This window comes from Tamandua tetradactyla, chromosome 7 (assembly GCF_023851605.1).
Source record: "Tamandua tetradactyla isolate mTamTet1 chromosome 7, mTamTet1.pri, whole genome shotgun sequence".
NCBI lineage: Eukaryota > Metazoa > Chordata > Mammalia > Pilosa > Myrmecophagidae > Tamandua > Tamandua tetradactyla.
The window spans coordinates 7,476,325-7,503,881 of NC_135333.1; the positions used below are offsets into that span (position 1 = coordinate 7,476,325).

A 27,557-nucleotide genomic window follows, 5' to 3' on the forward strand; every position below is an offset into this window, starting at 1 on the left:
CTTTATTACAACATTATAAAATAGTAATTATCCTCACCTCTCATAACCTATTTACAGCGTAAATTAGAGATCAAGAGGTTAAATATCTTGCCCAGGGCCAGCCAATAAACAAAACGGAACTAGAACCTCCAAATTCAGGGTTTGTCGAAAGTTGTTGAGGCTAGCGTGAAGTTGGCAGAAAGATTTTAGCTTGGAAAGGCTAATTAATCGTTCCGTAATTTGGGTACTCCGCGCACAAATGCACAAGACTACGCGCTAGGTCTCCCAGAGAGCCCTGGGGCTAAGCCTCAAGTGATTGGTTGGAAGCGTTCAGCCAATAAATCTGAGACAAGCTCCTACAGACCAATCAAAGGCCAGAAGGGGCGGGACCTCCCAAGCGGGGGCTAGATTGACCTCCCAAGCGCGCAGCATGCTAACTTGTTCCGATCCCCTAAGGGCCTGGGAGCCTAGGCACTCGGAGATCACGCTGTCCTACTCTACGGGTCCATTCTTGCGCCCTCCAAGCGACTCCGCCTTTTGGCTGCGCGCTTCTGACCGTTAGGCCAACGCCAAGGACAAGCTAGGCGACCGGGAGGGCACGTGCGCGACCAGCTGTAGTGGCCGAGCGCTCGCCTGTCATCCCCGGGCTGCTTCTGGGCCCGGTGGGAGGCGACCGCGCGCGAAGTCCTGGTAACCGGGAGGCCGGGGTGCGGGGCGGGGTTTCGGCCGCGGGAGGACTCCTTTCTACTCCTTGCTCCCCGGAGCCTTCTGCGGGCGTTAAAAAGGCCCGACCCTCTTTCGACAGGCGCTCGCGGCGCTGTTTCTTGGCCGTCACTTGTGGAGATACGGCCTTCCCCGCCGCGCCCCCAGCGGGAGGAGAAGGCCCCACGGCACGTCACCCGCGCTCCGAGAGCTGCAGCAATCCGGTAACGCAGTGATTCCGTCTCCTTTATTTGTTTGTTTATTGACCCACGCTGTGGCCTCGTAGTCCCTTGCATCCTTCTCCGGATCCCGAGATGCTTGTCGAGGTTTCCCCGCGGGCGTCCGGCGCTGTGGGCGTCACCTTTTGAATTTTGCTGAGGAGCCCTGAGGCCCAAGTTTTTGCTGGACCCCTTTCCCCGACCAACGCCCTCTTTTCCCCAAACCATAAAAACCATCAGAACCCGAAAGCTTCCTCTTCCCGTGCTCCTGAAATATACGCTCATCATCAAGCTAACTCTGCCTCTGCCGTTAGGCTTGTTGAACGTAGCATTTTCCAGGATGCTTTATGTGTGTGGGGCATGATTTAACTTTCTTAGTCAATAAATGTTTATTGAGAACATGCTGTGCTCAGCCGAAGAAAGTTTAGGTGCTGAGAGACGGACAAAAGAAATCCTAGGAACTGTTTTAAAACTACATTGAATTTTTGTTTCTACGTCATGGATTAGAGAAGTAGTTCTGCAAACTCCAGCGTGGGTAGAATCACTGATGTTTGTTAAAATAAGCCCTACCTGCATATACTTACTAAACCGGGGTGGGGAGTAGTAATCTCCTTAATGATTCTGATGTTGGTGGCTCAGTGGGATCAACGCTGAGAGGGGTGCGGGATGAGGCTGGAAACTAACACAAGAACTGAATATAATTACATGAGGTTTTTTATCTGGGGGGGGGGAGGGGCGTGCATGGTCTGGGACTCGAACCGGATATCCCCCATGGAAGGCAGGCATTCTACCATTCTGGAGGGTTTATAATGACCTCAGGGTCTCCATTGTCATCCCAGATTATAATTTGAAGACACTCTCTTATAAGCAGTTAAAGTGAGGTGGGAGATGGAGCCAAGCAGTTGTAAGGACAGAACAGTTGCTGTCCTATGACAGAGTGAGAATGTTCAGCTCCAAGAAGGGTAAATACTAAATTCATTAAAGGACTGGGGAAAGTTATCAGAGGTTGACTGATGGTCACTGGGGAAAATTATCAGAGATTGATTTGTGATCTGTTATTTCTAGGGTTCTGATAAAAGGGGCTGAAGATTGTTCTTGAAACCAGTGGAATTGTGGCCGTGACACATTTTATAAGTGTTGCTATAAAATAAGACATCTTTCTCAGGAATATTAAGTAGTTGTTTGAGTAACATCTCTCATTCATGACCTCTTGCCTTCTCCTGCCACTTTAATTTTAGAAAGGAAGTGTGGAATTTCCCCTTCATCTGAATATAGATATCTGTATGAATGGTGAAATGCTTCTAAAGATTTAGAAGCCTTTGAACAGTGGTCTTTTACACAAAGTGAAAGTAATCCTCTAGAGTCATTTGCATCTAGCAGAATCCCCTCACCCTAATATTCACCATACAGTTGAACACCAAATTAGGTTTATCTTAGTCTAGCAAGGCTTCTTAATGGCACACTTAGGCAGGCCCTTAGACCTAGGAAAAACTTATTTTTGCTTCCATGTGGGTAGCCTGCATGTTGGAATTCCTAAAAACCCTGACACTTACTGGTATCTACAGTCTTAATGAGGCTTTTTAATGAATTGGAAATTTTGAATTTCAAGGCCTTAAGGCTAAATGTCCATGACCTCAGACCACGGTTGTGTCCACTGGGGAAAGGAAGATTATTGGGTCAGCAAACACCTTTTGAGAGAAAATTTTTGCTATAGCTCCTAGACATTGTTTGGGTTCATCTTTGCATAACACTGCATATTAATGAGAACATAGTTGATGAGTGCTTAATGGAGGAATGAATAAATGAATCAGTGAATTGATAGTAAATTCTGGCTTATTAAAGTCAAAGGGGAAAGAATATATTTTAAAAATGCACAAGCAAAGAAATACCTACAAAATGTACCAAGTAGTTGCAAACTAGAAAGTAGAGATCCAAAATAGTTAGCATTACCTTGCAAGGACTTGCAGGGCAGTAGTATGATGGTTTTTAATATAGCTAAGGTAGGAAATGTGCTGAGTAAGCATTCTGATCACTGATTATAAGGAGGAAAATAAAGATTTCTTTTGTTTGCTGTATGTTTTCTCCACTTAGCCCAAAGGAAAGGGAGCTCTAAGTAAATCAGACCTACATGGGACATTTTATCTTTGGAGGAGCTGTGTTCCTGAGACTATAGTTTATTACTTAAATGTGCATATTAGGGATTTATTGGCTTATGTCTTCATCTTGTCATACTTTTGGGTAATTCTTAAAGTTGTTGCTACCTCCTTACTTCAACATCTAATTGATGCTTTAACCATGTCTGTTTATTCTTTGAAACACTTGCTATGAATCAAAATACCATCAGTTGGAAAATAAATGTTAATGGCAGAAAGAATCATCACCCTGAATAAACAAGCTACATTTTAGTGACAGATCCACTCAAATTGGGAAAACACTGATTTGGACTCCCCTGCAGTCAAGAACTTTCCTTGGTCTCTCTCTTCTGGTCTGCAGTTATTAAACTATCTTATCTATCATCTATCTTAATATTTCCAAGGCTGTGTTATAACTAGTCAGCTGAATGGAGGAACTATAAAACTGTGCCTTTATTTACTTTAAAGATGTTAGAGAGAACCTACTGCATCCAAAACCTGACTGATCAGGAGTAAAATGTACAGAATGTTCTAGAACTAATGAACTGAGTAAAGGCAAATAGGAGGGTTTTTTTTTCTCACGACATAGCAACATTTCAGCCATTATCAATTTGAATGCCCTTTCTGCCAAGGTAAAAGAGAATTGCCAAGATGATTTGTTCTTATGAGAAGGTTCTGGAGAGGCATGGTAATTAGAAGCCAGTGAAATATAATTCCCTCCTGGAAAGGCTGAGGGAGTATACAATAATAACAATAGTGAACATATACACATTTTCAAGGAAGAAGTCCCCTAAGTTTCTCTAAAAGGAAAATCTCTTTTATTGTCCCCTAAGAGATAGATAAGCATGTGGACAAATAGGGAAGCAATGGATTTTTTTAAAGGATCCAGTTGCAGAGGATTCAGTTTATCACTGTATGCTTTTCCACAGTGAGCATTACCACATTTTACCCATCTATTTCCTGAGGTATCTTCTTACATGTGTGCTTATGGAACTATGTGAGACTTTCTCTGGATATAAACCCAGGACTGAGGTTGCTGGGTTTTATGCATCCTTAATTTTACTAAGCCCTACTGGAGTGGCTTACCTGTCTGCATTCCAAGAAGCACACATGAGGCTTCCTGTTTTCTTTGGCATTATTCATGCTTGTAGTGGTTGCCCAAGTAAAGTGGGACTACCTTAATTCACATGTCTCTGAGAGCTAATGAGTTTGAACATCTTTTATGTGCTTGCATGTTATTCAGGTTTCCTTTTCCTTGACTTGCCTGTTTATATCTTTTTATCCACGTTTTCTGTTTGATTTCTCAGTGATTTGCCGGAGTTCCTTGGACATTTTAGGTATTAGTCCCCCTCAGTTCTAGACACTGCAGAATCTTACAATTAAAAAAAATTTTTTTAATGCAGTTTTATTGAGATATATTCACATACCATATAATCATCCAAATTATACAATCAGTGGCTTACACTATCATCATATAGTTGTGCATTCATCACCGCAGTCAATTTTTGAACATTTTCATTACTCTCCCCCCACCCAAAAAAAAATAAGAAAGAACACCCAGGCTGCATGGGTAGTTCAGTGGTAGAATTCTTGCCTGCCATGTGGGAGACCTGGGCTCATGCATCACCCCCACCTCCCTGCCCACCCCCCAATAAAAAATTGTGAACAAAATTCTCTATGCTACAGTGTGATGAGTAGCTTCTGGTGTCGTCTTGGCCAATGATGATGCCCAGTTGTCTGGTCAGGCAAGCACTGGCCTGACCCTTGCTGCAATATTTCGTGGCTGGTTGATAAACTGGAAGGCTGATGTATTAAATATTTAGTCAGTTGATTATGTCTGTGGCTGATTGCATCTGCAGTCAACTAAGGTGTGTCTCCCACAATGGGATAATCCAATTAGTTGAGGGCTTTTAAGGAAGAAGAGCGACTCTTTGACTGCTTCTTCAACCAGGGAGTCTCTCCTGTCAGTTCGTTTAGACCCTTCATCAGAGTCACCGGCTTTACAGTCTGCCCTACAGATTTTGAACTCTTCCATTCCCACAGTTGCGTGAGACATCTTTATGAATCTCATATTTACATATCTCTCCTGTTGCTTCTGTTTTTCTAGAGGATCTTGACTAACATATATGCCTATCATGTATCTTCCTCTGTGTGTGTGTGTGTGTGTGTGTGTGTGTGTATGTATAGAAATACATATGTATGGGGAGACACATAAAAAGCAAACAAATAATAAAAGAACATCCAAAACATCCCATACCCCATATCACCCCCTATTATTTATTTATTTTTTTGTCTTTATTTTCTAACTCATCTGTCCATACATTGGATAAAGGGAATGTCAGTCATGAGGTTTTCACGATCACACTGTAAAAGCTGTATAGTTATACAGTCATCATCAAGAATCAAGACTACAGTCATCATCAAGAATCAAGGCTACATTACAGTTCAACAGTTTCAGGTGTATCCTTCTAGCTATTCTAATCCACTAAAAACTAAAACGGGTATTCTAGTTTGCTAGCTGCCAGAATGCAATATACCAGAAACAAAACGGCTTTTAAAATGGGGAATTTAATAAGTTGCTAGTTTATAGTTCTAAGGCCGAGAAAATGTCCCAATTAAAACAAGTCTATAGAAATGTCCAATCAAAGACATCCAGAGGAAGATAACCTGGGTTCAGGAAGGCTGATGAAGTTTAGATTTTCTCTCTCAAGTGAGAAGGCACATGGTGAATATAGTCAGGACTTCCTTCTCTCTCAGGTGAAAGGGCACATGGCGGATACAGTATCAACTGCTAGCTTTCTCTCCTGGCTTCCTGTTTCATGAAGCTCCCGGGAGGCATTTTCTTTCTTCATCTCCAAAGGTTGCTGGCTTGTAGACTCCCTGCTTCTCGTGGCTATGTCATTCTGCTCTTTCAGCATCTCCTGCTTTCTCCAAAATGTTTCCTCTTTTATAGAATTCTGGTAAACTAATCAAGTCCACTCGAATGGGTAGAGACATGCCTCCACCTAATCCAGTTTAATAGCCACTCTTGATTAAATCACATCTCCAGGGGGATGATCTAATTACAGTTTCAAACATACAATACTGAATAGGGATTAGAAGAAACGGCTGCCTTTACAGAGTGGTATTAGGATTAAAACATGGCTTTTCTAGGGTACATATATTCTTTCAAACCAGCATAATGGAATATCTATATAATGCATAAGAATAACCTCCAGAATGACCTCTCAACTCTATTTGAAATCTCTCATCATTAAAATTTTATTTTGTTTCATCTCTCCCCTTTTGGTCAAAAAGGCTTTCATAATCCCACAATGCCAGTATTTAACCAAATTTATCTTTTTACTTTTTTTTTTTAACATTATGGATTGGGCTTTTTGAGCTTTGCTGAGAAATCCTTCACTGTCCTAGGTCAGAAGGATATTCTGTATTTTTTGTTGAATTATTTTCTATGACATGGTTTTGTAGTATACAGTAATTATTGGGGTAAGAAGCCCCCTCCTTTTTCTACTTTTTTAAGGTTAATTTCGCTTGTTTTGGACCCTAAGTCTTCCACATAAATTAGAAAATAAGTTTGTCAGGTTTCTTTTAAAAAGACAATTGTATTACTTGGCATTAAAAAAAACAAATACCTTTGGTCTTTTGTTTACAGTGACTTTCAAATTTTGTGTTTGGGAGGGTGGTGTTGTTTGAGGGTAAACAAAATCTTGAAACGAAGTTTGTATTTCTGAATTGAAAAATGAATTCATCAGGGGCCCCAAGGAAAAGTGCTAGAACATTATCTTATTCAATTTTTTTATGACAATGGGGGAAGGAAGGAAGGTACGGTAACACAGTCAGATCTGTAATAAGTATGTAATTGCCAAGTCAATAGGGATAAACAGCCTAGAAGGAAAGCACATGGGGAAAACTGTGGGAATCTGTACAAAGGCAGAAAACTAGAAGAGGTGGGCCATGACAGTCAAGGGTGTGGCATTTTAATTTTATATGTTTTGTTAATTTCTCCCTTCTTTTTCCTGTCCTCATTAAACATGTGTGTTTAATGTGTGTGTGTACTTACTCAGTGGAGGAGGTAGAAGGGGAGTGACATGCAGATAATATTGATTAGCCATTGAAGGAAAATCCCTTTGCTGATGCCAAAGGACACATTTCATTTTCTGTGGAGAAGACATTTTTTTCTAGAAGGTCTGAATACCTTTCTTAATAGATTCTACATGCATGATCTGCTGCCTCTGTCCCTAACCACTCACCCACTCAGGCTCACATAATCACATTTCAGGTTGGCATGCAGCTGCACCCTTTTAAGAAGAAAGGAATTCACTTGGTATATAGATTAAAGTTTTTAGTTCTCTTTTCATTTGAAACTCTCTCCATTTAGTTGTTTTCATTGCCATAGATCCTATGATACAGGTAGGGTTGATGTTTCTCAATTGTACAAAAACATGAAGAAGTCTTGTCCAAAGTTGCACAGCTACCTAGGATAGCTGGGACTAAAAATTCACATTACTTGGCTTTTCTCCCTTCACCATTAGCTTAATTATTTCAGACTCTGGATGCTTATTAGCTGATAAGGCAGTTACATCATGAAATGTCCAAATTAATGACATAATTGAATTTGCTTTGTTGACTGTAGGTTGAAATAACTGGGCCACTACCTGGTGCTTACTTGCTTTTCCATTATATGTGTGCCATTAAGCTCTACCTTTTCTCTGCATTTCTTGAAAAGTTATTTGTTTTTTTCCTTTTGAAATACCCCTGGCCAATTCATTGGTTCCTAACTTTGTACTTTTTTTTTCTTTTAAATTAGAGAAGTTGTGGGTTTACAGAAAACTCATGTAGAAAATAACAGCGTTCCCATCTTCCCATTTGCCTTTCCTATTAACATTTTTTTCATTAGCCTGTTTTTTTTTTTACAATTGGTGAAAGAATGTTGTATTTTTTTCAGGAAATATTTTCTCTCGTCTGTAAGCTCAGTGAGCATAATTAGCATAAAAGGTGGCTTTGAAAAGAAATAGTACTCCCTCAGAGAAATCTAATACCTTTTGGAAAGAAACAAGATTTTGACAAATTTTTCTGGCAGGTTTCAGTTTTAGGATGCCTAGCTTACTTGGAATAATTTAGTCCAAATATTCTGTGGCCACCATGTATGTGAACTCCTGCTTATGTAGTATGTACCTGATACCCTAGACAGCAAGACAAGGCAGGGATTAAATTTGCATCCAATGCCAGTTTACAGACATTCATCCATTACTGGTTTGGATTTTAAATGAGCTTCACCTCTTCTTTCTCATCTTCTTCTTTTCTTTTCTTTCTTTTTTTTTTTGCCATCTCAATTTAGAAAATAGTTATTGAATACTTAAGTTCCAGATACTACCTTTGGCATTACTAAATATAGAGCTAGTGTCTAGACAAAGTGTCTTCCTTCAGGAAACTCTGTTAGCCCAACCAGCCCCACTTATTAGAGCTTTGCTCTTCTCTCAGGGAGCACAGAAGAAAATAGTAACAAGATAGGCTATGAGGTCATTTTAATTTTTTTAAATAACTTGTAATTTGGTAGGCAGTAGGGAGCTGGTGGAGGTGTATAAGGAGGGGGAGCAACTGATGTGAAGTTATTCTCTTGGAAGATTAATTTGGTAGTGGTGCATTGGATGGACTGGAATACAGGGTGACAAGGTATGGTGGTTATCTCTTACTTTGTAGGACACTTGACAGTTTACAAAGCATCTTCACATCTATGATCTCATTTAACCTGTAAAGCAACTCTGAAGGAGGTGATGCAGTTATTGTTATTATTATTATTATTATTATTTTGCATGGGCAGGCACCGGAAATCGAGCCCAGGTCTCCCGCATGGCAGGTGAGAACTATGCCTGCTGAGCCACCCTGGCCCACCCAGCAGTTATTATTTTTATTTTGCATGGATGCTAACTGAAGCTCAGAATTTGTGATGCCTGTAATATGCAGTGAGGGCTTGAAGAAAGGGTTTGGCACTAGGTATGGGAGATGGGACCACTGTGATGGTTTTTATTTTTTTATTTTTTGCATGGACAGGCACCGGGAAGCCAACCTGGGTCTCTGCAATGGCAGGAAGAATTCTGCCTACTGAGCCACCATGGCCTGCCCCAGTGTGATGGGGTTTGAAGATTGGATTTATAGAGCTTGGGATCTGAGTAGATGTTGGGAATCAGGGAGAATAAGAAGTCAGGTAATATTAGATTTTTAAGGTTAGGCTTTTGGGAAAGGTAATACTATTCCCAGAAATAGGGAGATAAGACAGAGTATATAACAAGTTTAGTTTTGGATATTAGACTGAGGCACAGGTGGGTAGTCTGGGTAGAGATATCAGGTAGATAATTTGAAATCTGGGTTTAGAATTGAGGCTAAGTTTTTTTTTAATTAGAAAGTCATTGCCTTCCTTAGAAAGTAATTTCAATAGAATGGTGGAGAAAGAAACACATCAAGAAGATGAAGAACTGGTAGATGCTGAAGTAGAGATAGATGGGGGAGTGGTGGGAAATGTTGGGGTGGCGGAGATCATGTTCTTTTTCCTTAGGTACAGAGAGAAGGAAAATAGTGTGAGCAAAGTTACAAGAGAACTTTGAAGTGGAGGGGATTGAATTTGAGGAGCTCTCAGCAGATGATTTTATACAGGGTTAGGCGGCATCACTTGCTAACAGTAAAAAGATGAGAAGGATTTGGTGCCAAAAGAAAGCAGAAGTTTGGGGCATGAGATATGGGAAGTGTTGTTAGAAGGCAAGAAAAGATGAATCAAAGAAGAGGTTCAACATTATGAATTTTCAGTGACACCAATCAGCTTAATTTTGTGACTTTCTAATAGTTCTTGGAAATCAGAAAACAGTATTGGAAAGAGTTGGCAGTGGAGGCTTTCTAGGACTATGAATTACAAGGTAGGAAGCATGGGAAGAGTTAAGGAGTTTGAGGGTGTTAGCCAGCTGTTATTTCATAGATGGAGCAAAAGTGAATAAAACCCTGTTTTATTAGCCATTATCAGTGCTGGCAGTAGGTGGGGTTGATGGTCAAAGCCAACAGTTTAAGTGGCAGTTTGGAGTTATTGATGGTTTTCGGATATCCATGCTAAATCTCTATTAAGGGAACATTGCACAGAATTAACAAGGAGAGAGAGCCCTCACTACTTTCTTTAGCATCTTGGCCTAGCCTTGCATCACATGAGTCATTGCTGTCCGTTTTCCTTATCTCTGAAACAGGAATAATCACTTTTACCTTAATTTGTTGCTTCACTGTGATTTTGTACTATATATAAACTTTCACTGTATAAGGTATTGTTATGATTCAATGAACATATTTTTGGAGTGCACCTATTATGAGCTCCACTTGCTCCCTATTATGAAGTATTGTAAATTACTCCAAACTCCCTCTCCATACATCTTTTTCACTTTTCATTCTTTAAAGTCGGGTTTTTACTTTCTTTAAAGCAGGTATGAAGAAAACACTGCAGGATGAGATTGAAGGCATTTTGCAAGAGAGAATTATGGTACTGGATGGAGGGATGGGGACCATGATCCAGCAGTATAAGCTAAATGAAGAATGCTTCCGAGGACAAGAATTTAAAGATCATGCCAGGCCACTGAAAGGCAACAATGATATTTTAAGTGTAACTCAACCTGATATCATTTACCAAATCCATAAGGTATTGGATTCACAGCTTCTTATTCTGTCATTCATTCTGCTGTTTTGTGTACTAAGAGCCAACTACTGTCCCCAGTGCTCTGGAAGATATAGAAAAGGTGATTTATTCAGAAAACAGAATGGGGACCCAAATAAAAGACAAACAGTGTGTTGGACACTCAGGATAAGGAGGTGAGGAAGGTATATATTTTCTGTTCCAGAGGAATTTTATACCCCAATGAAAAATGTGAAAGTCCTGGACAGGTTAGGGTTTTCATATACATTATCCTATTTAAGCCACTAAAACAGCCCTGATGAAGAATAAACAGAAAGGTGTTTATTAGTATTCTCATTTTGTAGATTTGGAAACTGAGGATTACAGACATTAAATAACTTGTCTGATATTATAGAGGCTTATTGACTTGAAATCCCATGCTCTTGCATTTCATTTTCCTGTCTCTGATAAAAATGACTAGCTGACATAAAGAAGCAGGGCAGGTAACTGGATATTATGAGACTTATTATTGTACTTTTAAAAATTAGAACAAAATAAAACATAGAACTAAATGATTTTATAGGTTGTGAAGGGAATTTCAGAATGATAAGACTAGAAGAGATAATGAGGGGATTTGATCTGTTTTCTTGATCAGGACCTAATTAGGAGGAGAAAGTATATTTACTAGTCAAGTGAGGAAGTTTTATCTTCTGAAGGGCATTAAGGCATTTCAGACTCTTAGGAGAAAGAATTACCTAAACAAATCACTTAGTGATTAAGTGATTCATTGAGTGTGAAAGGGGTCATTTTGCTAGATGGGTGTATCAGTCCAAGGTCTACAGAGAAACAGAATAAATAGGGTATATGTGTATCTATTCAGACATCTGTACAAGGAATGGGCTCACATGATTGTGGGGGTGGCAAATCTAAATTCTGTAGGGCAGGATGGAGGCTGGAAATTAGAGTAAGAATAATGTTTAAGTATTGAGCCTGCATTCCTTAGGCTGGATATTTAGGAAGTAGTGGAGGATAGAATCTTGAGGCAGAATTCCTTTTGATCCTTGAGCCCTCAGTTCTCATTGGTAAAACTGCCACTGTTTGGATGAGGACAACCCACAGTATTAAAGGTAATGTCCTTTACCTAAAGTCAACGAATTATAAATGCTAATTCCGCTTGTAAAATCCCTCCATGAGACAGCTAGGTCAGTGTTTGATCAAACAACTAGCTACCATACCTACTCAAGTTGACACAAAATTAACCATCACAGTAGTCAAATCTTTTTCTAAATAGGTGGCAGAACTGTTTTCAGTTAGAGAAAAACTAAGAATACATTTCCTGTAGTTATAGTGGAAATTGTAGATACTGAAAGGTTTAAAATAGGTCATTGAAGAGGTTTTGTTCTTCCTAAAGAATCGTAGCTGATTAAGTTTTTCTACTAGGCCTTGAGAATATGTAGCAATCCCAGTATAATTGTGGATTTCTGAGTGTAATCCCAGTGTAATGCGGATTTGGTAGTTCATCATGGATATGAAATATTTCAGCTTGTTGCAAATACCATTTGTTATGATGAAATCATAGCATTTGATGCGATATGCCATATGTCATGGTCAGGTTCATGTGCCAACTTGACCAGGTGGTGGTACTTGTTTGGTTGGGCAAGTGCTGGCCTGTCTGTTGCTATTAGGACATTTCATAGAATTAAATCATAATCATGTTGCTGCATCCACAGCTGATTCCATTTGTAATCAGCCAAGGGGGGTGTCTTCTGCAGTGAGTGATGCTTAATCTAATCACTGGAAGCATTTTAAGGAGAATTTAAAAGAGACAGGCTCTCTTCCTGTTTCAGCCAACGAGTCTCTCCTGTGTAGTTCGTCTAGACCCTCCATCAGAGTCGTCAACTTCACAGTTTCCCCTATGGATTTTGGACTCTATGTTCCCACAGTTATGTGAGACACTTTTATAAATTTTATATTTACAGGCATTTCCTCTTGATTCTGTTTGTCTCTGTTGTTGCACTTAGAGGTCAGATATTACTGTGGGAACTGCTGTTACTGAGCTGGAATCCTTAAATACAATGGGGATGAACGGAATCCAAGTTGGCAGAAGTCAGGTGGCAGCACTTAATCGTCAAAGACAGGATAGATGTGGCTATTATAATAGACAGCAAACACAAAACAGGAGTCAGAGTAATCTGACTCGCAGAGATTGTGGCATCGGCTAGTAAATCATGGGGTACCTAGAAATACAATAGATGGGCAGTCTACTAAATTCTTGTTAGAGCTGTATAAACAAAAGACTTCTAGGTCAAGTGAACAGAACAGAAGTCTAACTTGAATTACAAAAACACAGAGTCACAGCCCCTTAATCAATTTCCAGACTTGAGACAGTTTACAGGCCAAGAGCCCCTTGAATGAAGGGGAGGCCAGGTCCCTTTGGGGGAGAACCCTGTTATACTGCCACAAATTTATACTGTTAATCTTCCTCTAAGCTTTCCCCAAGGAGACCGACAGCTTTTTACCAGGGTTACTGTGCATTGGGGAAAAGGAAATGATCAGATATTTCTGGGATTATTAGACACTGGTTCAGAAGTGACATTAATTCTAGGGGACCCAAAACGTCACTCTCGTCCACCAGTTAGAGTGGGGGACTTATGGAGGCCAGGTGATCAGTGGAGTTTTAGCTTAGGCCTGTCTTATAGTTGGGCCAGTGGGCCCCCAGACCCATTCTGTAGTTATTTCCCCAGTTCCAGAATGTGTAATTGGAATAGATATACTGAGCAACTGGCAGAATCCCCCCATTAGCTCTCTGACTCATGCAGTGAGGGCTATTACAATGGAAAAGTCTAAGTGGAAGCCACTAGAACTGCTCCTACCTAACAAAATAGTAAATCAGAAGCAATACCGGATTCCTGGAGGGATTGCAGAGATTACTGCCACTCTTAAGGACTTGAAGGATGCAGGGGTGGCGATTCCCACCACATCCCCATTCAACTCTCCTGTTTGGCCTGTGCAGAAAACAGATGGGTCTTGGAGGATGACTGGATTATCGTAAGCTCAACCAGGTGGTAACTCCAATTGCAGCTGCTGTTCTGGATGTGGTATCATTACTTGAGCAAATCAGTATACACCCTGGTACCTGGTATGCGGCTACTGATCTGGCAAATGCTTTTTTCTGAATAGCTATTAGTAAGGATCACCAGAAACAGTTTGCTTTCAGCTGTCAAGGTCAGCAGTATACTTTCACTGTCCTACCTCAGGGATATATTAAATTCTCCAGCCCTACGTCATAATCTTGTCTGCAGGGAACTTGATTGTTTCTCCCCCCCACAAGATATCACACTGGTCCATTATATTGATGATATCATGTTGATTGGACCTAGTGAGCAAGAAGTAGCAACTACTCTAGACTTATTGGTAAGGCATTTGCGTGTCAGAGGATAGGAGATAAATCCAACAAAAATACAGGGCCTTCCACCTCAGTGAAATTTCTAGGTGTCCAGTGTTGTGGAACATGTCAGGACATCCCTTCTAAGCTAAAGGATAAGTTGCCGCATTTGGCCTCTCCCATGACCAAAAAAAGAGGCACAATGCCTAGTTGGTCTCTTTCAGCTTGGTGACAACATATTCCTCATTTGGCTGTGCTACTCTGGCCCATTTATTGAGTGTCCAGAAAAGCTGCTAATTTTGAGTGGGGACCTGAGCAAGAGGATGCTCTGCAACAGGTCCAGGCTGCTCTGCCACTTGGACCTTATGATCCAGCAGATCCAATGGTGCTGGAAGTGTCAGTGGCAAATAGAGATGCTGTTTAGAGCCTTTGGCAGGCCCCTATAGGAGAATCACAACGCAGACCCTTAGGATTTTGGAGCAAAGCCTTACCATCTGCTGCAGATAACTACTCTCCTTTTGAGAAGCAGCTTTTGGACTGCTACTGCACCTTAGTAGAGACTGAACATTTAGCATGGACCACCAAGTTATCATGAAACCTGAGTTCCTATCATGAGCTGAGTGTTGTCTGACCCAGCAAGCCATAGAGTTGGGCTTGCACAGCAGCACTCCATCATAAAATGGAAATGGTGTATACAAAATAGGGCCAGAGTAGGTCCTAAAGGCACAAGTAAGTTACATGAGGAAGTTGGCCCAAATGTCCATGGTTTGCACTTCTGCCACATTACCTTCTCTTTCCCAGACCAGAGCTATGGCCTCTTGGGGAGTTCCTTACAGTAAATTGACTGAGAAAGAGAAAACTTGGGCCTGGTTTACAGATGGTTCAGCACAATATGCAGATACCACCCAAAAATAGACATCTGCAGCACTAAAACCCCTTTCTGGGGTGTCCTTGAAGGACAGTGGTGAGGGGAAATCCACCCAGTGGGCAGAACTTCGAGCAGTGCACCTGGTTGTTTGTTTTGCTTGGAAGGAGAACTGGCCAGAGGTGTGTTTGTATACTGACTCATGGGCTGTGCTAATCGTTTGGCTGGATAGTCAGGGACTTGGAAGGACCATAATTGGAAAATTGGTGACAAAGAGGTCTGAGGAAGAGGTATGTGGATAGACCTTTCTGAGTGGCCTAAAAACATGAAGATATTTGTGTCCCATGTGAATGTGTACCAGAGGGTGACTTCAGCAGAGGAAGGTTTTAATAATCAAGTGGATAAGATGACCGTTCTGTAGAAACCAGTCAGCTTCTTTCCCCAGCAACTCCTGTCATTGCCCAATGGGCTCATGAACAATGTGATCATGGTAGTAGAGATGGAGGTTATTCATGGGCTCAATAACATGAACTTCCACTCACCAAGGCTGACTTGGCTACAGCCACTGCTGAGTGCTCAATCTGCCAGCGGCAGAGACCCATACTCAGTCCCCGATATGGCACCATTCCCCGAGATGACCAGCCAGGTACATGATGGCAGGTTGATTACATTGAACCATTCCCTTCATGGAAGGGGCAGTGATTTGTTCTAACTGGAATAGATACATACTCTGGATATGGGTTTGCTTTCCCTGCATGCAGTACTTCTGCCAGAACTACCATGCGTGGACTTACAGAATGCCTTATCCATCATCATGGTATTCCACATAGCATTGCTTCTGATTAAGGAACACACTTCACAGCAAATGTAGTGCGGGAATGGGCACATGCTCATGGAATTCTCAGGTCTTACCATGTTTCCCTTCATCCAGAAGTAGCTGGATTGATAGAACGGTGGAATAGCCTTTTGAAAACTCAATTACAGTGCTGACTAGGTGGCAATACCTTGAAGGACTGGGATAATGTTCTCTAGGAGGCTGTGTATGCTCTGAATCAGCGTCCGCTGTATGGTGCTGTTTCTCCTGTAGCCAGGATCCATGGGTCCAGGAACCAAGGGGTGGAAATGGGAGTGGCACCACTCACTATTACCCCTAGTGATCCACTAGGGGAATTTTTGCTTCCTATCCCTGCAACCCTGAGCTCTGCTGGTCTATAGGTTTTAGTTCCAAAAGGGGGAGTGCTTCCACCAGGAGAAACACCAGTGATTCCATTGAACTGGAATCTAAGACTGCCATCTGGTCACTTTGAGCTTCTCATGCCCCTCGATCAACAAGCCAAGAAGGAAATTGCATTATTGTCTGGGGTGACTGACCCTGACTATCAGGGGGAAATAGGACTGCAACTACACAATGGAGGTAAAGAAGAGTTTTCTTGGAATATAGCTGATCCCCTAGGGCATCTTTTAGTACTACCATACCCTGTGATTAAAATCAATGGAAAACTGCAGCAGCCCAATCCAGGCAGGACTACCAATGGCTCTGAAACTTCAGAAATGAAGGTTTGGGTCACCCAAAGGTTTGGGTCATGTGGGCAAAGAACCACGGCCAGCTGAAGTGCTTGCTGAGGGTAAAGGGAACATGAAATGAGTAGTGGAAGAAGGTATTGATAAATATGAACTTCGACCACGAGATCAGTTACAGAAACAAGGACTGTAATGCTGTTTTGTTCATGTTGTACTATTTAAGTTGTAAGAGATCAAGTTTAAGAATGAATATTACCCAAAGACTTGTATCCTATTTTGGGGGAATTTAATGTGTGTCCGGTTATATGCAGGACAGTTGAGTATTGTTAGGTGAGGAAAAAAAATGTGTCTTTTATTGTTTTCTATTTAGAAATTAGGTATGGTTTAAGGTAATGTGTATAGCTGCCAAGTTGACAAGGGGTCATGTTTATGTGTCAGCTTGGCCGGGTCAGGTTCATGTGTCACCTTGGTCAGGTGGTAGTATCTGTTTGTTTGGTTGGGCAAGTGCTGGCCTGTCTGTTGCTGTGAGGACATTTCATAGAATTAAATCATGATCACACTGGCTCCTTCCACAACTGATTCCATTTGTAATCAGCCAAGGGGAGTGTCTTCTGCAATGATGGATGTTTAATCTAATCACAGGAAGCCTTTTAAGAAGGGTTCAAAAGAGACAGGCTCTCTTCCTGCTTCGGCCAGCAAGCCTTTCCTGTGGAGTTCATCCAGACCCTCCAACAAAGTCATCAGCTTCACAGCCTGCCATACATATTTTGGACTCTACATTCCCACGGTTACATGAGATACTTTTATAAATTTCATATTTACGGATATTTCCTCTTGATTCTGTTTCTCTAGAGAACCCTAACTCATACACCATATGCTATATTATTATTCACATGGATTATCAGTACAGTGTAAACTCTCAGAAGACACAAATTTATGCCTGCTTTTCACTACTGAATCCCTACTGCCTAAAACAGTATCTAACACATAGTAAATACTAAGTAGATAGTTGTCGAAGGAATGGATCCTTTTCCTGAATATTAGATAGCTATATAGATGGCACAATAAGGAATCCATGATAGGTACATAAATCCAATAAGGTCAACCTGGCTGTCATTCCTGTGGTAATATTTAATAAGTGGAGTTTTTTGAAGGCAGAGGCCATGTTGTGTTCATGGACAAAGAAGGGGAAAAGACTAGATTGTTCTCAAAATTAGTTGTTTCTAGAGAAGTTTAGTGGCCATAAATCAGATCTTTTTATGTTTAATTTTAATGGAATGTCCAAATTTTATTCAAATGTCTAATAGCCTATAGCTGTTATTAATGTTTTCCGTTAATCCTTGAAGAGTATCCGTGAGAAAAATGAGGAGCAGAGAAATTAAGTAGCTCGTCTCAGATCACATATTTTTCTAAGTTGGTAGAGAGGATAGGTGTTTTAGTTTCCTTCAGCTGCTCAAGCAAATACCATGTGATGGGTAGACTTAAACTATGGAAATTTGTGAGCTCATGGTTTTGAAGCTAATAAATCCAGATCAGTGCATCATCAAGGTAGTGCTTTCCTTCTGAAGACTATGGTGCTCTAAGACTGGCTGCCAATGAGCCTTGTTCCTTAGCTTGTCACCTGGGAAGAAACCTTTTCCTGGTTGATCCCTTTTCTTCTGGGTTTCATTGATATTCAGCTTTTGGTAGCTCCCTCTGTGACTTTCTCTCTCTCTCTGAATTTCATTCTCTTATAAAGGGCTCCAGTAATGGAATATTAGTTGGTTTTTAGTTCATATCCTTTTGCTATGCATTTATGTATACATGTATATAGGTATGCATATTTGTACGTGCATATCTGTAGAAAACACTACCGTTTGTGTTTTAAATTTAGTGGTGCCATCCTTTATATAACATTGTGTTCTTTTCCCTTTCAATAATGGATATTTCCCATGCCAGTATATGTAGATATATGTAATATTTATTAGCTGCTACATAGCATATAATGAAATGACTATATTAAAGTATATTTAGCTATTTTTCTTTTGATGGATATTTGTAATGTTTGGGCTTTTTTGTTATTATAAACGTGTAAATCTTGGTCTTTATTTCCTAGTTTTTCCTATAAACAATGTTCATCAGTTTGAGAGATGTTGGGTTTACTTGCTATTGGAAAATCAAGGAGGTTGAGAGATTCCAGTATGCTATTTAGATTGAAGTTGAGATGGTGTCCAAAGAATGAAACTGCAAGACAGGTTTCAAACAGTAAGAATAGAAGGGCATCAAGATCCTCATGGTTCCGGTAAAGGTGCAGAGCTGATTCAGAGGTACTAGAAGATGTGGACTGAAAAATTGAGAGAGGGTATTTCAGAACTTGAGATTTCAGAGGTAGCAGTGGGGATCAGATTTTACTAAAGCAGGGAGAAGGGAAGGGAACAGAGTTAATTTTTGTTGAGTAACCATAATGTGCTAGTCACTTGATATGCTGTCTTGTATTATTGTACAACCACCCTGTGAAGTAGGATTACAGCACTTTCAGATAAGAAAACTGCGAGTGAGGGTTTAAGGAACTTGCTTAACACACAGTCCTAGCCTGTGAACTTTGTCTGAATTAATGTTCTGTGCTTATTTAATCCCACATTCCTTTCTGTGAAATCTTAAACATTTTTGCATCTCTAGCCTCTAGTGTAGTTAACATTTAGTAAGTGGTCAAAAGATGTTTGGTGGTCATGATGACAGAAAAGGCAGTTGAGGGCAGAGACTCTAAAACTCATAAGCCTTGTAATTCTCTTTTGTAGGAGTATTTGCTGGCTGGGGCAGATATCATTGAAACAAATACTTTTAGCAGCACAAGTATTGCCCAAGCTGACTATGGCCTTGAACACTTGGTAAGAATCCCATTTTTCCTCTTCTTTGAGATTCTTATGAGCATTTGCTACATTGTTAGTTGTTCCTGGTTATCTGTTGTGGTGAGACAGGGGAAATCATATGTCTCTTTTGTTTATGAACACAGTAGCCCATTCATTTTCTAACTGGCTTCTTTTCTGGGAAAATGATTATCAACAGCTACTACATAAACATCATTTTATTTGATTAAGGCATAATTTGACTGTATGCACACTATTTTGTGAGGCCTTAAGTATTTGGTGCCAGATTTGGTTCCTTTTTAAACAACTTGATGCTACTGTATTTAAATTTTGGAAGACATTGTAAATGATGGAAATGCATAGTAGATGCTAAACTCCCCATTTCTGTGTGGTACTTTTCCAGTCACTTGCCTCTGCTTTCATGCCGGGAGTCCCAAGTGCTCTAAGAGTGGGGCTTTGTGAGGTCAAATGTATTTTGGGTTATCAAGAGAAAATGAAATTATGTTCCAATTACTTTTTTGTTTGCAGAAGTTGGTAAACTTTGGAAATGGCTGAATAGTAAATACTTCAGGCTTTACTGCCTAAGTACGGTATCTGTTACAACTACTCACCTCTGTCTTTACGGTGCAAAAGAAGTCATAGTCAGTATGTAAATGGATGGGCATGGCTGTGTTTCAGGAAGACTTTATTTACAAAAATAGACTATGGGCTGGATTTGTCCTACAGGCTGCATTTTCCTAACTCCTGTTTTAGAATATTCTGGTTTCTTAGTTACCAGATCTAAGGACCCAAGTCCCTTAGAATTAGAAGGCATCTTGAAGAACACCTAATCCAGGATATCCTAACCTGGTCTGTGGAAGGGCTCCACACTATGTATGTGTATGTGCATACTTTTTATTTCCTGATGAGAGTTAATGGCTGTTTATCTAATTCTCAAGAGGTTAATATTCTACTCAAAATTAAGAACCGCTGATTCCAATCATCATGCAGTGAAAGAAATAGAGACATGGAGAAGCTTTCAAGGAAACTGTGCAAGATTATAATTAGGCGGGCACAGAACTAGTGCTAGAACCCGGGACTCCTACCTCTGAAGCCAGTGCTTTTTCCATTTCTATACTTCTATCTAATTTTCTGAATTCTTAACTACATCAGCTTATTTTCTGAGATGGCATTTGTCCAGAGATTGTCTATTTTACCAGCCACTCTTGGTTTGGGGGAAGACTCTGAAAGCAGTTCCCAAGAATCCTAACCTTAACTTGCTGCCTTCTTTGCTAAGATTTCATCCGAGACTTCAAAGTAATTCACTCTGACATTTCCTTGAATAATACTGGGTGTTTGATGATCGTGAATTTCTTTGTTATTGTATTGAATTTCTTGGAAGGGCAATGTAACATTTGTGGTTGATGTGTTAGGCCTACCGGATGAACAAGTGCTCTGCAAGAGTGGCCAAAAAAGCAGCAAAGGAAATAACTCTCCAAACAGGTAAGGAACATTCTTCCCTTTTTTGCACAGATGATTCCTTTAACTTTCTTGGCCATAATATGCTGTCCTATTACTGCTTTTTTTTTTTCCATGACACTTGGCCTACCACTAGCAACACTGCAGACACTGTATCCTGGTAGGTTACTTCTCTGCAGTTTTTATTATCAGGCATTCATCCTCTCTCTGAATTGATGCTATCTCTGTGGGCCTTGGGCTCAGGAATTGCTCTGTGTTTACTGTGCTGGACGTTATAGCTTAACTTTGTAGCAAGGACCATGGATGACGTACATGTCTATTTAGAGCCGAACTGCTTTTTTCTTCCTTTTGCAGCACATTATCAGGTTATTAAGGTAATGGCTGACTGCTTTCATTATTTTGGTTATCCTTAGACTATTTTCATTCTTTTAAAACCACTTTTCTTCCCATGATTGATTGTTTAGATAAAGAGATAACTTCTTTTGAATATTTTCCACTTTATACTACTGATGCCCTTGAAGGCTCTGAGCAGCACACAAAAATGTACAACATTAGATGCAGTATTGTTGAAACTTGGAAAGTAGTTCCCCAAAATAACTAATCTGGCTGGGTGCCATAAGAACACTTGGGTATCAGTTTATGGGGAGGCTTTGAGAGAGGGAAAGGAATAGAAGAAATATATGGAGCCTCCTGAGATTTGGAATTGTGAAATTATTGCCAGAAGGAAAGATGTAAAGCAAAATTGTTAGGAAATTAGACACAAAGCATACTAATGAAGACCAAAGTAATTTTCAGGAACTCTGATTCTAAGAGATAATGTTTAAATCTATGGAAAAGCATAAAACATTATCAAACAGATTCATAGGTCAGAGGACATTGAGCCCACTAGCGCAGGGAAAGATAAGGACATTTTTTCTTATACCCACATTGTTGTTTAGGATAGATAAAGAATATGTGTGCCCTGTAACTTGTCCAAAGTCTGGGTTACATAATTTCCCAGTGAAATCTCAGGCAGTCCCCAGAAACAAACATATTTCTACAATGATATCTATATATTGTCTCAGTAAGTGGATTAAAGACTATCCCTTGATTAGTGGCTAAGTTTTATTGCCAGATGGGTTTTCTGAGCTTTTTGGATTTCAGAGTTGTGGATAAGGTACTGTAGACCAATGTTCTAGAAAAAATCTTACAGGCTATTGATTCACAACAAAAAGGTTGAATAATTAGGGATCTCATAATCCTTTTTTTTTCCCCAAAGGAATTAAGAGGTTTGTAGCAGGAGCTCTGGGTCCAACTAATAAGACACTCTCTGTGTCTCCGTCTGTGGAAAGACCAGAATACAGGAACATCAGTGAGTACTTACCATTTATAGTAATTGACCTTGGACAGGTACCTCTGTGCTTCAGTTTTATCATCTGTAAAGTGGGATCAGTAATAGGCTGTCCTTCAGTTTAGTTGTGAATTAATCCATGTAAAGTGATTACAGTAATGATGGGAAGATAGTAAATAGACATAAATAAAAAGTAAGCTGCTATGGTTATCATTATTAGAACTTGCTTTCAATGTACATAGTGTTGTGGTAAATGCTTCTTTGTTAGTTTATTCCCACATGAGAGTGGGAAGCTACCGTTTCTTTTTTTTCTCTTGTGCGGTGTATTATGAAGTATATTTAATACAGCAAGCATAAATTTCCTGTTTATGCTGTTTCTATCGAATATCTGAGCTTTTTTACTCGTTTTTTTTTAAGTGGGTTGCTAAAATGGAGAGGGAGATCATTTCTCAAATGGAAGCAGAAAGCACAAAAAATTTGTAACAAAACTTTTACCTAGATGATTGAACACTTGTTTGAGATTTTGGTGTCAAAGAGCAGGAGGAAAATCCCTGTTACAGGCTCACCTTGGATTACAGTCTTTTACCGCAGAGAGTGAGAAGGTGGTGAATTGACCCGTGATGTATCCAGATCAGTTTGCAGCTTTCTATAGTTATTCCTCATACTCATCTTTTAATTGGTGATAAAAACAAAATCTCAAAAGAGTTATATATTTTAAAGATGCTGAAAATAAGGTACAGGGTTTAAGAAATGCATATACCTTCCCACTCACTAACTCATTCTCAGCTCGTACAGATGGCTTGTATTCAACTTACTTGTTTACTTTCCATCACTGCCATGTTTCTTTATCTTGTTTCTTACAAAAGGCAGTGTTGTCCTTAAACTGTGTATTTTAAACCAGCAATAGTTAGTTCTCAGTACCAGATCTGAACTCAGCATACCTTGGGGCCTTTCAGAGTATATTGATGCCTGATAAGCTGTGTGGTTCATTTTTTGTAGCATTTGATGAGCTTGTAGAAGCATATGAAGAGCAAGCGAGAGGACTTCTAGATGGTGGGGTTGATATTTTACTCATTGAAACTGTTTTTGATACTGCCAATGCCAAGGTAAGTTGAGGGAAAAAAACAAATGGATGAAACTGGGGTGGGAGTTATGATGAATCCACTAATATAATGAGAAGATAATAATAGCCTTTTTCAAAGTTAAATAAAATTCCTGTATTTGTTTCATTTTATTCTTCGGTATTTTTAACTCAGGCCAGTAAAGTAAGGAATGTATAAAAGAGCTATTTAAAGCTTTTAAAAATGTTTTTTCTAATTATGAAAACAAATTTTCACACTTAACTGTTGTGTGTGGTATATATCTGTATACACATACATAGGTAGTAAATGCATGCACATGTTTCTAAATTTAAAAAGTACGTAAGTGTGTCCAGTGAAAAGTAAATATCCTTTCTTCCCTCTCCAATTCCTGAATATCTAGCTGTCTTCATCAAGGTAGCTACTATTACCAGTTTATAAGTCCTGACAGAGATTCTCTGCAAATATAAGCGTGTGTGTGTTTTTGTTTTCCTTTCCATCACTAAATTAAATGTAACCTACTCTACATACTTGTATATTTACTGACCCCTTTTTTTCAAATAAAATGTTCCCCTGTATCTCTACTAATAAAATCTATTTTGTCTACTAGTATTGACATTCCAGTTTTTTCAGATTGTGTGCTGCAATAAATATCTTTATATATATGTTGCATATGTATATATTTATACACATGTGTGTGTATATATATATATATATATATATATATATATGCATACACATATATATGATAAATTTTGACAAGTGAAACTGCTTGGACAAAGTATATGCACATAGTTAATTTTGATCTTTAGTGCCAAATTACCCTCTTTCGAGATTGCACTAATTTATACTCCCATCTCCAAACCGCATACAGTACTACTAGTTTGCTACACCCTCTCTAACACCATGTATTATTAAACTTTTTGATCTTTTCCAATATGACAGGTGAAAATGGTATCTCAATGTAGTTTTTTTTGCATGGGCAAGGCACTGGGAATTGAACCTGTGTCTCCAGCATGGCAGGCGAGAATGCTGCCACCGAGCCACTGTCGCACCGCCCTCAATGTAGTTTTAATTGGTATTTTTCTTACCTCAAATGAGAGTATCCATCTTCTTTAGTTTTAGAACCATTTATGTTTCGTTTTCAGTGATTTATGTCTTGTGCCCTTTTTGAAAATTAGATTTTTGTTTTTCTATATTGAGTCCTTTAGTAAGGAAATCAGGCCTCTATCAGTGAGTAGTATATATTATCTTCCAATTTGTTGTTAGACTTTTAACTTGTGGTGCTGTTATTGTTGTGATTTTGTTTTTGTTTTTTTGAAGGTACAGGAAAATTTTAATTTTATATAGTTGGCTTTGTGGAGTCTGTTTATTTTGGAGGCAGAAGACTATACTTTGAAGGGCATTCTCCATCCCAAGATGAAGAAAGGAAAAGTCCTTTTTGTCTCTGTTACTTTTAAAATTTCATCAAATCTTTATTTGCTTGGTTATTGTAGAAATAAGGACACAGACTCAGAAATTTTTATTTCTTAACTAAATTATTTGCTTAAAGTAAGAATAAGGGGCGTAACCACCAGCCAGAGCTAACGTATCTCATTCTTAGCTCATCAGTTTTATGGGTTTTCTTTTTCATACCTTTTCAAATTGTTTTTTGAATCTCAAGTAAACAAGTTATACCTTGAAAAGTAATTCAGGTATATATTTTAAAAATGAGAAAAGTGATAATGAACAAGGTAAAGAATATACCTGAAATGAAATTCAGATATACCTTTGAGAGAAGTCCATTATTGTTTAGATTAGAAATGAGGGGGATATAACAATGAGAGACAAAGCATTAAGGATATATTTTGTTAGTTGAGTTTTAAAATTTTAGGATGTTTGAGACAGACTTATTTTGGTTATAGAAGAACTGGTTTTCCTCATAATGCATCTGGAGTTTATTTTGGATTGAGGAATAAGTTACAGATCTATTGTTTCTCTCTAAGGTTACTTCTAACACCATCTATTTAACATTCTGTTATTTCCCAGTGATAAAAATGATGTGGATTGTCATCTTTAACATAAGAAATTCATAAGTGTATTTGGACTCAATCTATTCCAGCAGTCTGTTTATGTGAGACTACAGTACTCTTATTTACTGTAGCATTATAATGTGACTGAGTACCTTGTAGACTTAGTTCCTTTTAGGTCTCCATCTGCCTTGTCCCTTTGTTTTCCCCTTAGAAATTTTCTGACTATCCTTACATGTTTATTTTTCATAAGCTCTGTAGTCAGTTTGCCTGGATCTAGAAAAATGATTTCCCACGGGAGGGGGGATCCTTATCATTACAATGAAGATACATATTACTTACAGACTGTAATGTTTTCAGAAAATTAACTGAGAAAATTTGCACATCTTAGAATCAAGAAATATAGTAATAAAAAGAAAGATGATGTGTTGCTTGAAACTTAAAGCATGGACTGACTAGCACAGAGTAACATAGAGTTTGTACCTTTATAGCCCAGTCTAACCACACACAGTGACAACGCTGCTGGTTCATACCTCTACCATGTACATATAAGGATATGAAATACAGGAGTTTGTTCTCTGTCTGTCTGTGTGCCTATTTATTTCAGTTGAGAGAAGGAAGAAAGAATAGTTTTTTAGAGCCTCCAAAAAGAGAAGATAAATTCATAGGTGAGCTTTCAGTTAGCTTGATGTGTATCTTACCTGAAGAGGTTTGGAACAGGGAGCGTTGTGGTCAGGCAGTTAGATTGATCTTTTACCCAATCTCTTAGAAATAAAGATGTTTTCCTTTTTATTCCCTGACAGGCAGCCTTGTTTGCCCTCCAGAAACTCTTTGAAAAGAAGTATGCTCCCCGACCTATTTTTGTAAGTTTTAAAATGTTTATTTTTACAAAAGATGAATTTTTAAAATTAATGTTATTATTTTGAGGTAGAGTTTTATCTCCTTGTACAGTGGAACTATTAATAGTAACCTTTAGGAAACACCTACTTTAACTTCCTCTGTTCGCTGTCCTCCCACCTCCAATTCTAGACCAGTAGCAGTCTTATTTTTGGAAATGGTTAAAAAATGAATGAAGAAATGGTTGGTAAAAGGTAATCTGTTCAAAAGAAACCCAGCTAGATTTGGTCCACTGAAGCCAAAGGGTTAGAGACTCATTAGGGGCCAAGGAGAGATGAATTTACATGTAAATTGTTGGAGAAGACAGCAGACTGTCAATTGTTAAATCAGTAGGCAGACCTATATGAGAGTCTTGGTGAGGATAGAATAGAATCAATGCAAGAAGTGTTAGATGAATCAGATCTTTAATTGCAGGAAGCCAGGGTAACCTGAGGTGTCTATGAGAAAGTCTTTTCTAGTGGGACTATGAATTCTAAAGCTTTTTTGGTCATTCTTTTTGTTTCAGTGACTTTTCTTTTTGTTTGTTTTAATGACTTACAACCAACACCCTTTCCCCCAGATGACTTTCATTAAAAGTACTGCCTTTGAGTTTGAGTTCCACAGTTCTCTTCCTTGCAAGAGTACAAAGAAGTCAGTTTGCTCATTTTATTTTGTCTTTGTGTCTGTATTCTTTTTTTTTTTAATATGTGCAGAATTTTTATTAGGTCGAATTTAAATGTTTGGAAATAGAGGGGATGGTAGCACATTATTACTACTTTTTAAATATTTTTATTGACAAATCTTCACCCACATACGGTCCATACATGTTGTACAATTCGTGGTTCACAGTATCATCACATTGTTGTGTATTCTTCACCATGATTATCTTTTAGAACATCTGCATCACTCCAGAAAAAGAAATAAAAAGAAAAAACTCATATATCCCATACCTCCCTCTCACTGGCCACTAGCATTTCCATCTACCCAATTTATTTTACCCCTTATCCCCCCATCATTTATTTATTTTTTAATCCGTATTTTTTTACTCATTTGTCTATACCCTGGATAAAAGGAGCATCAGACACACGGTTTTCACAATCATACAGTCACATTGTAAAAGTTTTATCTTTATGCTGTTGTCTTCAAGAATCAAAGCTACTGGAACACAGTTCAGCAGTTTCAGCTACTTCCCTCCAGCCATACCAATGTGCCTAAAAAGATATATATGTATAATGCATAACAGTAATCTCCAGGATAATGTCTCGACTCTGTTTAAAATATCTCAACCAATGAAACTTTATTTTGTCTCATTTCTTTCATCCTCGTTTTGGTCAAGAAGGTTTTTCTCAATCCGATGATGCTGGGTCCTGGCTCATTCCAGATGTTCTGTCCCACATTGCCAGGGAGAGTTACATCCCTGGGAATTCATAATCATATTCTTTTAATTCTTTTTTTAGTATTTTCATTGACAAAACAAAACAATATACAAATATGAACGTTTTTAACATATGAACA

At 39.0% G+C, this 27,557-nt stretch overlaps 1 protein-coding gene across 3 annotated transcripts in view; it reads left to right on the forward strand.

Moving 5' to 3' along the window:
- The first annotated feature begins 388 nt into the window (after positions 1-388).
- Positions 389-27,557, forward strand: part of MTR (5-methyltetrahydrofolate-homocysteine methyltransferase) — a 183,097-nt gene continuing 155,928 nt past the window's right edge. The window contains exons 1-8 of one of the 3 annotated variants that reach the window (XM_077168433.1): positions 389-669; positions 785-905; positions 10,486-10,700; positions 19,222-19,311; positions 20,703-20,772; positions 22,007-22,099; positions 23,078-23,184; positions 25,970-26,029. In XM_077168433.1, the coding sequence (XP_077024548.1) occupies positions 10,491-10,700; positions 19,222-19,311; positions 20,703-20,772; positions 22,007-22,099; positions 23,078-23,184; positions 25,970-26,029 (630 nt within the window). In that variant the 5' untranslated portion in view covers positions 389-669; positions 785-905; positions 10,486-10,490. Of the gene's footprint in view, positions 906-10,485; positions 10,701-19,221; positions 19,312-20,702; positions 20,773-22,006; positions 22,100-23,077; positions 23,185-25,969; positions 26,030-27,557 lie in introns of all 3 variants that reach the window. The other 2 variants (XM_077168432.1, XM_077168434.1) reach the window with 2 other exon arrangements.